A 13,516-nucleotide genomic window follows, 5' to 3' on the forward strand; every position below is an offset into this window, starting at 1 on the left:
TGGGTTGGATCTGGATTTGAATACCGTCTCTGGTATTTATTAACCATATGACCTTGGGCAAGTTATTTGACTTATCTGGGCCTCATCTGGCGATGAAGGCATTGTACTAGATAAATGGCATGCAAATGTTTTGATTAAACATCCTGTCAGCTAAAATTGTTAAGCAAATAAGTGCATATCTACTTATTTATAAATTATATATATGCATATATATACACACAAGTATAACTGTATTGAAAATTACGTATAAATCTTACATAAGAAATAGAAGTAAAAAGAGGATGAGTGGAAGATGAAATAATATTTGATCCTAGCGTTAATAGGGAGCCACTGGAGATCATTGAGGTGGGTGGGGAGAGATGTGGTCTGACTTGAGCTTTAGGAGATGTGGCTGGTGTGTGAAGGAAGGATTAGAGAGGGGAGAGAGACCAGGTAAGGAAACCAATTAGGGAGGTATTGGGGTAGTTCCATTGAGAGGTGATGAAAGCCTGGACTAGGTGATGGGGCTGTTTGAATAGAGAGAAAGGGACAGACCCAAGAAATGTGAAAACTGATTAGATTTGTGGGGTGAAGGAGATTGAGGAGTTTGAGATTACCGCTAAGCTATGAACCTGGAAGGAAAGTGGTTTCCTCACTCGAGTCGAGGAAGTTTGAAAAGAAGGAAAGTTTGGAGGAAAAGAACTGTCATAACTTATCCATGACTGCTAATCCAGCATGATTCATTCGGCCTCGCCTGAAACATGAGGAGAAATGGGGAATGGAAGGAACATCTTACCAGCCACTGCCCTGGAGTCCAAAGCCTTCCCCAAGTGGTGCCTGACACAGTCAAGGAATGAACAGGATGTGGGTGTGGTGGGGGGAGGGGCTCACTACAGAATTTTCCCAGGCGTGGGCAGCTGCTACTGTGGGTATCTGGGTTGTGATTAGGTTATAACAACCTTGCAGGACTACGTGTAGCTCAGAATGGGGAAAAGATGGAAACCTTTGAGGGACGGGGGCAGATTTGGAATGTTAGGAGATTAGTTCAGGTATGATTGTGTAGGAGACAAGCTCTATAAATAGGCTTTCCAGGGGAGAATGGGATGCAGCCTATCCTCCTTTCCTCTAATTGGCTGATCACACACACTCCTTGGGGGTCAGACCATGGCCCCCAAGAGGTCATAGTTTCCACTTTGGAGACCCCTGGATTTTGAGATCCCTTAGAAATCTATGATGTGTTTCAGCTTCAGAATTCTGTACACCTATGAGTTTTTCCCCAGGTTTTTAAGCCTAGGCATATTTGCTATTGGAATTTTTAAAAAATAAGCTTTTGATATCTTTTGTTTTTACATTGTTTTAAAATTTCCTCCTGTATCCCTCCCTCTCTCTCCACTCTGTAAGAGCCATACCTTATATCAATGAATTATTTTTAAAAGAGGAAGAAAAAAATAGCAAAATTCATTAATTCACCAAAAAATATGATGCAAATATGTGCAAAGTTACACATCTGTAGGCCCTCCTCTTTCTACCTTTCTGCAGACCTTTGCAAAAGAGTGGGAGGGAGGTGTCTTCTCATGCCTTCATTAGAATAAGTTTTACCAAAACGTTGAAAACATTAAATCAGAGTTTTGGCATATAAAACTATTTCAGATCATGGATTTTGAGCTAGAAAGACCTTAGAAATCATCTGCTTCACTTTACAGATGAGGACGTTGAATTCTAGAAATGTGAAGTGATTTGGCCAAGGTTACACACGTCCTACAGGGCCAAGCAGGATTTTGACAGGGTCCTCTTTCTAATTCCAAACACAGTCCTCTTCACCTTGTGCTTGAAACTCTGAACTTAACGTGCATAGAATATAGAATAATCTAATCTTCTAAGTAAAACAAAAGAAATTTAAATTCCCTAAAAATTGATATTTTTAGATCAAGTATTTTGCAAAAATATGTTTTATGTTTTTCTATTATAAAACATATAATTGGGGATGAGAGACTTGTCTATATAACATAAGCATTTTCTAAAAATATAGGTTATTTTCCCCCTAAATGTTTATTTTTGAAAATGTACATTTCCAGTGTACATGGAAATATATTTGAACAAAAAAACAAGCCCCCTTAACAAATGGAATGATTTTCTCTAATATCAGGAAGATTTCCCCTCTCTCCTGCCCCCAATCAGTCTACCTGTATGGTGTATCCAAAATGGGAATATATGGAATAATTCTGGGAGGGGGATTCTATGGCTTGACCCCCAAGGCATATGTAATCAATCAATAGGAGGCAGCTAACTGGGGGCCTATTTTATATACAACTGTACCATCTCCTTAAACAAGACCCTGTTTTACACCTCTTACCTCTGGTTTTTCAGAACTATGTATGCTGTGGATGGATTCCACGGGGTGGTTATAACCTAGTTGACTCAGACACTTGCACTAGCAATGGCAGGAAAAATTTCTTGTTGTATCCTCCCCCCAACATCTCCACATCCTACCCTCCCATCCATATCCTTGTGGCTACTGTGCACTCCTTATTGTGGGCTCCATGCTCTGGAGGAGTACCTGGTAAGACCCCAAACACTTTTTTTTTCTGTGGGAGAAAGTAGCACCAGATGAACAGTTATAGACAGGTTGTGATTGCATTTTCTTTTGCCCAAACTCACAGCTCTCTTCCAAACTAGAAAATGACATTTCAGTACCATTTTTTCTAGTCACTCAGATTTACAACCCTGGCATTATCCTCAAATCTTCATTTTCCCTCACCAAACATATCTAATCAATTGTCATATCTTATCATTTCTACCTCCACAACATCTCTCAGAATCCTATATATCTCTCTTTTCACATAGCCACCAGCCCATTTCAGTCCCTTATCATCTCTCATTTGAACTATTGCAAGGGCTTCCTAATTAGTTTCCCTGCCTCCAGTCTTTCCCTTTTCCAATGCATATTCCACACACCTACAAAATGATATTCCCTACTAACTATATCACTCCTCTAATTCAATAAACTCCAGTGGCTCTTCATTCACTCGAGGATCAAATATTTCATCGTGACCTTTCTAAATTTCTGTGCTTTGTGTAAGTTTCACAATATATAACAATCATTAGAGCAGCAACATGCGTATAATTTATAAATTAGTAATGTATGTATTGGGGATCTATGCTTAAACATTTTTTAATCCTAGGGTGTGGGATCTAAAATTTTTGGAGATGCCACGCTGTAGAGCTGAAAGTTGAAATGCTGAATAGGACTTAAAATTTGATACCATGGCAAATTTCCACACCCACGTTGACTTAAATTAACACCTTTTATGTTTCCGCTATCTCACTATCATTAACTTCACAATTGCCTTTTTTTAAAAAAAGTCTTTGTTGTTCCTGGAAAATTGGGATCATCCTAGGCTCAATTTGTTGTCAAGATAACACAATATTTAGGGTCATTGAAAACAATCAGAACATTAAAGGAGCTAACCATTTTTATCATCATCATCATTATTTCTATTCATTATAATCAAGACAATATTCACGATAATATTTTGTATAGCACCTTATGCTTTTGAAAATAACTTTTGAAAATGCTTAATTTCATTTTCTTTGCTTATCTGCCCTTTGAGGTAGGTAAGGCAGATATAATCTCTGCTTGACAGACAAAGAAACTGGGCCCAAAGGAAGTAGAATGGCTTGTTTAAGATCATAAAATGGGCACCAAACCAGGATCAGAGTCAAGGCCTGTAAACTCCAACTTGAATCACTCAAACCTGTATTGATCTCCTTTCTCTTTGATCTCCCACTGAACTTACAGGTTTTTTTTTTAACCACACAATTTAGTGCTTATTCTCTGTTATTTAATTACTTTTTTTTAAGTGCTGGTCTTGTCTCCCTAACCAGACTATTTTTTTTTAGGCAATTGGGGTTAAGTGACTTGCCCAGGGTCACACAGCTAGTAAGTGTCAAGTATTTGGTCTGAAGCTGGATTTGAACTCAGGTCCTCCTGACTTCAGGGCCAGTGTTCTATTCACTGCGCCACCTAGCTGCCCCTAGACTATTTTTCTTAAGGGCAACTTATATTTCTTATATCTCAAGCCACTTTGCACAGAAGATAGTCAATAAGCCCCTTTACACAATTGAAAAATCATAGAATCTTAGAGCTAGAAGGAAATCAAACTTTGGGCTCAATGAAACAATTCTCTTTACAGTGTTTCTGATAAATGATCTCCTGGCGTCTGCTTAAACACCTTTGATGATAGGGGATTGTTTAGATAGACCATGCAGGGAGGGGAAACCAGTGGCCTCGAGGCCACATGTGGCCCCTCTAGGTCCTCAAGTGTGGCCCTTTCACTGAATCCAAACTTCACAGAACAAATCCTTTTAATGAAAGGATTTGTTCTGTAAAACTTGGACTTAGTCAAAAGACCACCCCTGCAGGTTCCCCACCCCTGTACCATGACATTTCAGGACAGCCTAATTGTTATAAATTTCTTCCTTAAATTGGGCAGAATTTTGCATCCTTATAACTTTCAGTCTCAGTTCTTGTTTCGTCCTCTGAAGCTGTACATGTGTAAGTCATATGTCCATAAAATTTTTGACCAATTCTTTTTTCCTCATGTTCAGATTTATCCTCTCTTGTTGACTTTCTTTTTTTAATTTTTATTTTAAAATTGTCTTTGAAGTAAGTTTTTATTGATCCCATCAACTTTCAACTGGGATGTACTCAATTAAAAACCACAAACCTGCATTATGCAAGTTCTTACTTGGTATATTTTGATCATTTCTTTAATGAATTGTTTTTGATCCTTAACCTGTGATGCCATTGGTGTAGGAAACTGCCTGAGTGGACTCTTCCTCCACTAATGCAGGTCAGCAACTCATTTTGTGGTCCTGAGAGATTAAGTGACTTGTGGGGACATCTCACATCTTGTCTATGTCGGTAGCAGGATGTGACTACAAGACTTCTGGGCTCTGTCAGCCCTCTATTCACTATATTGTGCTACCTCTCAATGGATGTTGCTCTGTGATATTTTATGTTAAGTGGATATAACTTTTGTTCTGCACCCCGCATAGTGATAATTACAGTCTTCTTTAGCACCTGAAAATGTCTTTTTCTTCCAATGGATTTTAGTAATATGCCCTACTGACCTCTCCTGAGAAACTCAAAGTCTTTCCCATTCATTACTAGACTGACCAGCTCTCTTTTCCTCATCTATGACACTCCATTTCCTGTCTTCCTCTGGCTATTCCCCAGGCTTGGAATGTACTCTCTCTTTACTTTAGCCTTGTGAATATAGCCTAGGTGGTGCAGTAGATAGAGCACTGGGCCAAGACCTGAGCTCAAATTTAGCCTGAGACAGTAGTGGTGCGACCCTGGGCAAGTCACTTAACCTCAGTTTCCTCTGTAAAATAGGGATAATAATAGCACCGATTGCCTAGGGTTATTATGGGAATCAAATGAGAGAATAGTTATAAAGTGCTTTGCTGAGTGTCTGGCACACGGTAGGAGCTAGGTGGTAGAGTAGATAGAGTGTTGGGCCTAGAGCCAGGAAGATCCATCTTCTTGAGTTCAGATCTAGTCTCAGGCACTTACTAACTGTGTGACCTAAGGCAATTCATTCAACCTGGTTTGCCTCAGTTTCCTCATATGTAAAATGAGCTGGAAGAGGAAATGGCAAATTACTCTACTGTCTTTGTTATAGAAAACCCCAGATGGGGTCATGAAGAATTGGACATGACTGAAAAAAGTGGCTAAACTGAAAGTACTATGTGAAAGTACTAATTATTATTGTTAAATCCCTCTAATCCATTAAGAGGCAGTATAAGCGTCATCTTCATTTATCCCTAATCTGCCAGTGCCCTCCCTCCCAAACTACCTTGTGTTTAACCACTTTGCATGTATTTGTATATGTTCACTTTATGCTGCATATTTCATATTGTCTCCCCCCATTAGGATGTAAGTTTACTGAGTATAGGGATTATTTTATTCTTTGCACCTCATGTCCGGTTCCTAGCTCAGTGCCTGACACATAGTAGACACTTAATAAATGCTTGCTTATTGATTGAGGTTGCACAACAGACCTTTGAATGTGCCCCAGCATAAACTTGGGGATGCTAAAGATCTCTCTAGTATGTACTCCAATAAATTGTGGCTGTGTTGGGCATTCCTCCCAGCCTGTTGTGTGTATTGCTGTGAGGACATGCAATCCCCCAGCACTCTAGGCTCTCAGAACTTCTGAGGATTCTGGCCTATATTATGGCATGCCCTGGACCATAGTTGCTTTTGGAGCATATCTAAGGTCTGGTCCTAATCTAGAGACTTGGCCACGTCAGGGTTGTGGGAGCAGTTTCAGAGCTGTCTAAGAATTCTCGTCAGGGCAGGAAGGCCCTGGAACCATTCCATATCCCAGAGAATTCCTCTGGGATTTGGGGGCTAACTGTAGGCCACAATGGGAAATGTAGGACTTCTGAGCTTGCTTTTAGTTCATAAACAAATCTCCACAATGGTCTTGTCTTTTGTCCAGCTACTGTCTAAGACTACCCAGGGAGTAGAGGAATCAGTTAGAGAGAGCTTGCAAAAAGCCCAAAACAGCATAATATGGTGGAAAGATTGCTGGAGGCCTAGCTTCAGATCTCAGTTCTGACATTAACTAGCTGTGTGACTGTGGGCAAGATACTCTAAGCCTCAATTTCCTTATCTATCAAATGGGGTAACAAACCTTGAATACCTCCCTGGCAGGATTGTTAAATAGAGCATGCTTTATGAGTCTTAAAATGCTATGAATATTTATCTCTCTGAGATGATTATTGACACGGGCACTTTGGTTATGTGGCAAATTACAGTTTGGTCAGTTCTTGACCCTTTGGAGGTGTCAGGAAAGACCATTAAACTGTTCTAGTTCTTTCTATAATTTTCTTGATAAGTAAATAAATGTGAGATAACAATAATGGAATTGTAATGGGAATCTTGGGGTTGGAAAGCCAAACTTAGACCCAAATATAGCCTTTACTTGAACACTTACAATGATTGAGAATTCACTATTTCAAAAGGCACCCGCTTCCATCTATCAGAAGCTCTTATAACCGGAAAGTTCTTTCTGTTTTTGAATCAGAATTTGTCACTAACTGTTGGTCTAATTATTTCAATTTCCTAGCTACAAAAGAGTCGGTTTTTTGGTGTCCAGAGTGATGTAGCATGGCATGGGAGAAGAGCCCTCGGTCTGGAGACAAAAGACTTGGGTTCTAGTCTGGGCCACTCTACCTGCTGCTACTCATTTGACTTTAAGCAAGTTATTTGATCACCTTGGCCTCCGTTTCCACATCTGTGAAGTGAGGGAGTTAAATTAGAGGACTTCTGGTATCTCTTCCAACTAGAAATCTATGAAGCTAGTCAGTGGAAAAGCTAGATTGTCTGGTTGTTGATTTACATTCATGATTTATTTTACTGTGATGATAATAATAAAAACAACAGCCAACATTTATGTAACACATTGAGGTTTAAAAGCACTTTATTAATATCCTGAGGCTAAGTGATTTTTTTTTCCTAAAGAAAGACAATGATTAATTAATAATATACACAGATAAGCAATATCCCAGGGCAGCTAGGTGGTGCAGTGGATATAACACTGGCTTGGAATTAGGAAGACTCATCTTCATGAGCTCATATCTGGCCTCAGACACTTACTAGCTGTGTGACCCTTAACCCTGTTCGCCTCAGTTCCTCACTTATAAACTGAGTTAGAGAAAAAAATGGCAAATCATTCCAGTATCTTTACCCAAATGGGGCCACACAGAGTCAGATATGACTGAAACGACTTTACAACAACATATGATGTCCAAGCTAGTATTTTTTCAGTCTAGAGTTGGAATAGAGATCAGTTTTTCATGTGTATATATATAATATATATATAAATATATATATATATATATATATACACACACACATATATATACACACATATACATATACATACATATACACATATATATACTATATACACATACACATACACATACATATATACATATACATATATACATATATACACACACACATATATATATGTGTATATATATATATATATATAATATATATATATAATATATTTGTTGTTGTTTAGTCATTTCAGTCACATTTGACTCTTCATGACCCTATGACATCTAGCTATCCATATGATGTGTGTGTGTGTGTGTGTGTGTGTGTGTATATATATATATATACACATATATATGTATATATGTATATGTATATACACACATATGTATATGTATATTTTGTATATTATCATCCTACATTTATATTCAGAGGTGTGCTGGCAAATATTTAACAGTGGACTCCAATAAAATATATGCTTCCTGTACTTTTGAGTTTAATCTTCTTTATTAACATTTTCTCCATCACTCTCTTAAGTCTGGACAATCAACAAAACAATGAATCAAGCCCTAATTTGCAGTGTTTGCCAATTGCTGAGGTACAACTGGTCACAATGAAAATTTAACGGTTGGCTTTTGAGAGACAATATGAGCTAGCTCCAGCACACTCCTATTTATCTCTCTATATAATTTATAGCTATTTTATTCAGGATGTTCCGAAAGTCTTAGTTCAGTTTGAAGCTTTAATAGCTTAGTGAAGTTTAAGACTTTTGGGATATGCTGCATATCTCTATCTAAACTTCCTATGTCTATATTTGGGTGTCTGCAGACAAAGAAACACATTTGTATGTAACAAGTAAAATATAAAATACCAACTACCTTCAGAAAAATGAGTCAAAACTCCTTGGCTCCTGTGACCTAAGTCCTTTTCTGTAGGAAAATGGTTTGTGTTGGTACAATATGTCTTCTTAGTAAAGACTTATCATGTTTTATAAAAACACTATTGCTAAAATGGCTGCTTTACCAATCTATCCAATTGCAAGGGAAGGGAAAGCAGTGAGCATTTAGATAGCACCTACTATGTGCCAGGTACTGTGCTAAGCACTTTTTACAAATATTATCTCATTTTATATTCATAAAAAAGCCTGGAAAGTAGGTCCTATTATTATTCCCTTTTTACAGTTGAGGAAACAAAGGCAGACAGAAGTTAAATTACTTGCCCACAGTCATACATTTAATGTCTGAGGCTGAATTTGAACTCAGGTCTTCCTGACTTTAGATCTATTGCTTCTTGAGCCACTAGTGTATTTCGAATTTCAATAAAACGAAATATTGATTTAAAGATAATTCCAACTGCAACTTTGAATATCTTAAGAAACTGCTCAAAGGTCAGACATATACGATATCTAGTCCTAAGTAACTGTGAGAATTAGAATTGGCTTCATTTTGTTTGCTCAGTTGTAGGTGATATCCTAGAAAGAACCCATACCCTACGCTGGAGATTGGATGAGCTGATATCTAAATTCCTTTTAATTGCTACGATTCTTCTATGAGTTGTTATGTTTAGACGGTGAAGTTATAACCGTGAAGAAGTCAGCTTGTTGGGTTTTAAATTTTTTTTGGTAGTCTGGCATTAGGATTTAAAAAAAATTCCTCTATAGAAAACACTGAAATAATGTTCACTGAACTGAAGAAATACTTGATGGTGATTTTTTAGAATAGACATTTCTTTCTCGTTAATTTTTTAAAAATGTGAATTATAACATCCAAATGAAACACAAGCTTTAAAAGTGCAATTTAAACTTTTTTATCGGCACATTTATATTTTTATAGATTCTCCTTAATATCTACAAGAACCTAACATTTCCATGTAACCATCCTGTACAAAAAAGAAGTAATTAAGATGTAAGGAGCAAGTTGTAATTAGTGGGGGACAAGGAACACTTACCATTAAAATGACCAGAGCTCCCGCAGTTCTTAAAGCAAGCCAGCCCATGGCTTCTGATTTCTCCCGCAAACAAATCCCAGTGAGCGGCTGTTTTGGTCCTAGTCTACTGAACTTTTTGAAATGGAAACTTGGAGAAGCTGGATCTCAGCGGTGTGTCTGCTCCGTTCTCTTGGAGTGTACACATGCAGCTGTTATGTGATTCTCCACCCTAAAACCTTGGGTTGGTCTCACCTGAAAGACTTGCATCATTTTTGCTTCCAGGTAAAACCTTAGACACACCTCATTTCTTGTGAATTGAATCCTTTGATGGAAGCTGAAAAGAAATTTCACAGGGCTGTAGACAAAGTGTAATAGGAAGATGCCAGATGAATAATAAATTCATCACGTGGAAATGAAAAAGCCACCCTTGATCACAATGAGAAAGAAGATGCCAAGTTTTTCCTTTTGGTTAGACTTTTAAAATTAAAAAAAAAAGACTATGTTTCTATTTAAAATGTGGACATACATACAGTATAAGAACATGTAGGGGCAAAAAGTTATACAAGATAAAAGTTTCTGGAAAAAAAGTTTAAAAAATATTCAAGGAACCAGAAGAATATATCAGCTTAAATGGTTGGGATGAGCTCAGGTCTTGGAGTCAGGAGATCTGAGTGAATCCTATTATGGCATTTACTAATTCAGTGACGACCCCTCTGAGTCAGAGTTTTCTTATCTACAAAATAGAGAAAACAGTATCTGTAGTTACATACCTCTGGGGATTATTGGGAAAACCAAATGAGATAATATATGTAAAGATCTTTGCAAATTTTAAAGCTCTATATCTATAAACTAGTATCATTATTGTATAATTGAATGGTCATGTTTCAGATTTTTTACATTGATTTTATTACATTAGTAAATTATCAGACATAAAATTGAAATAGAAACTCATGTTCTACCTTGGAAACTTTGGCATTATAAATGAATTAACCAAGTAATTGATGCCTGCAGTTTTTCTAGCTACAAAGAAGCTATTTAATCACAAACTCTTAGGACTGGAAGGGTTTCTCTAGTCTACCATTTGACCTAAATCTCCTTTGCTACTTGCCTTTTTTTCCTTTTCAGGCTGTACACATCTTCCTCTTTTCAGCTCTGGTGCTCAGAACAGGAGACAATACTTTTGGGAGAAGGATCTGGTCTGAGTTGATTCTAACAGGAGAATTAGCTCATCCCTTCCTTTGGAAGCTGCCAGCTCAGACTAGAAATTTCACAAAAACAGGCTTGAGGTTTTTTGCAGGTTTTTCCAGCAGCACAACTGCATTTTTCAGTGATATTCTCATCTAGGATCAGGAAGTGATTGGCTATGTAGCTTTTCATTTTAATCTTTCCTTTTTTCTTTTCTCATTCCTTTCCCCCCCCTTTTCTTTTTTTAAACTAACATGCAAAGATGGAAGGCTAGGGCAAAGTTTCTTTATTTTTAAACAAAATCTTAAAGCTGCCTTTTGGCTGTGTACGAAGGAAGATACAGGTGGCAGGATGATATGGGCAGGTGAAGGATATCACGGGATCTTTCAATTATCAGTATCATGGAGAATTTAGAAACAGAAAGCTCTTCCCAGAGGACTTGCTGCAGCCAGCCGTTTGAGTTCTGGGCTAAATTTACGAGACTCATGTTTATATGTCTAAGCACGTGGGAACTATTTTCCCTCTCTGGGAATGGGTGGGGCCCAAGGTTTTGCAAAGTACGGTTTGGATCTGGTGGGAGAAAAAGGATGATTCTGGAAAGTTCTAGTATCTTGTATCTTCTTTCTTTTCTTTCTCTCTCTGCGCCAGCCCTCCCCCCCACACTCTCTCGTCTCAACCTCCCCTATTACGTATCTCTCTAATGTGTGCTAGAGCCTATGTGCTTTGTTGCTGTTTTCCATTATTACCAATATAATATCTTTCTTTCAACAACAGCTCATAATCTCCCCCTTTCTCTGAGCCTCAGTTTACTTATCTATAAAATGAAGTGGTTTGGCTAGCTGGGCTCTAAGGTCTTTTCTAGTTCTAGGTCACTGATGCAATGATTCTGCCAGGCAGTGGTAATTGGAAACGTCTTTCTAGTTTTATAGATTTTGCATGTAATGGTACTCTTTGCAATGCTGGACTGCTTTTCGTTTCTTTTAGTAATATAAACTGTTTCCTTTGCCCCTTTCTGGATGAAGTGAGGCCTGGTGGCGGTTAGTCCTCTCTGTGTCATTCTGAGCTGCTTTGGCTAAATGGGGGAGGGAAGTTCTGGAGTCTATTCGGGGGCTAAGATTGCATTGCTCTGATCACTTCAATTCTTTTCCCAAAAATCTTTAAGAGCACCAATTGCCAACTAAATTAATTTGAAACACTTTAGCTTGACATTCAAAAGCCCTCCATCATATGGTTTCCATTCACATTTCCAGTCTTCAATTCCACGACCCCATTAAATGTTCCTATATGCATCCTCTACTCTAGTCAAGCACTAATGCTGGTTAATCTCCAAATATGAATTATGTTTTTCTATCTCTTCAGTTTTGCTTATGCTACTCATTTTACTTAGAATACTTCCTGTGCCCCATACTTTCCCCAGGTCTACTTCTTCTTTTTTTTTTTTTGGCTAGGCAATGGGGTTAAGTGACTTTCCCAGGGTCACACAGCTAGTAAGTGTTATGCGTCTGAGGCTGGATTTGAACTCAGGTCCTCCTGAATCCAGGGCTGGTGCTCTATCCACTGTGCCTCCTAGCTGACCCTCCCAGGTCTACTTCTTAAAGTACATCCCTAATCATGGTACTCTCTTTTTTTTTCAAGCTCTGCCTGTCAAAATCCTACCCATACTTCAAGGGGCAGCTCAAATACCATTTCTTTTATGGAACCTTTCCTGATTTTCCTGGGCTAATTGTGGTTTCCCCTTCTTCTGACATTCCAGAGTATTTATTTATATTTCCCTTGTGGTACTTTCATACTTCACCTTATATTACAATGAACATTCTTTCTGTAGTGATTGCCATTTATTCAATAAATCAGTCAGTCGACTAATACTCCATCATTTGTACAAAAGAAACCCTGGGTTCTCAGCGGCTGTCAGAGTAACACAAGCTCTAACAAACCTGACCAAATTGGTCAAGTTACAGATGGTGACGTTTGTTTTCTGAGGATCACTCAAGTGTATATCATGTTATAGTCAGTTTAAGGTAAGTAAATAGAAGATGGTCATAGATTTATATTTTAGCATGTCATCTAGTCCAACTCCCTCGTTTTATAATGAGTCACTTGAGGTGTAAGAAGGCATTTGCATGCTAAGTCGAGTTCCTAGCATAATGCCTGGTATATAGTAGGTGCTTGATAAATGTATGTTAATTGACTGTCTATAGACCATAGTGGAAGGGTGAGATTTAGAGCAGCCCAGCCCATTTTTGCTCTAATGCTTTCACATATCTCAGTCAAAGCCCAAAGCCATCATCTTGGGAAGCATTTCCCCGTGGAGATGAGCCTGGCATAAGCACCTGTAGGTATCACAGACACTGAAGACCTGGAAAATAAAATTCTTGTCACCGAAGTTCTTGGCACTCTCAAATGGTTCCACATCAGAAACGGATATCATTTTATCCATAGAAATGACATCTGCTTTACCATTGCACTTTAAGGGCCATGGGACTTTTCTGTCTGATTTTTTTCCAGCTGAAACCTTTCATATGTATTAGAGTATGAGTTTCTTGAGAACTGAGACTGTCTTATTCTCTT

At 38.1% G+C, this 13,516-nt stretch overlaps 1 protein-coding gene across 1 annotated transcript in view; it reads right to left on the reverse strand.

The window, feature by feature from the left end:
• Window positions 1-10,492, reverse strand: part of DSG3 (desmoglein 3) — a 50,685-nt gene extending 40,193 nt beyond the window's left edge. Inside the window, exon 1 of the mRNA XM_020992561.2 lies at window positions 9,785-10,492. Within this exon, the coding sequence (XP_020848220.1) occupies window positions 9,785-9,832 (48 nt within the window). The 5' untranslated portion in view covers window positions 9,833-10,492. The remainder of the gene's footprint in view (window positions 1-9,784) is intronic.
• Between the last annotated feature and the right edge of the window lie 3,024 nt (window positions 10,493-13,516).

Source organism: Phascolarctos cinereus, unplaced genomic scaffold (assembly GCF_003287225.1).
Source record: "Phascolarctos cinereus isolate Bilbo 61053 unplaced genomic scaffold, phaCin_HiC Scaffold_4;HRSCAF=312, whole genome shotgun sequence".
Lineage (NCBI taxonomy): Eukaryota > Metazoa > Chordata > Mammalia > Diprotodontia > Phascolarctidae > Phascolarctos > Phascolarctos cinereus.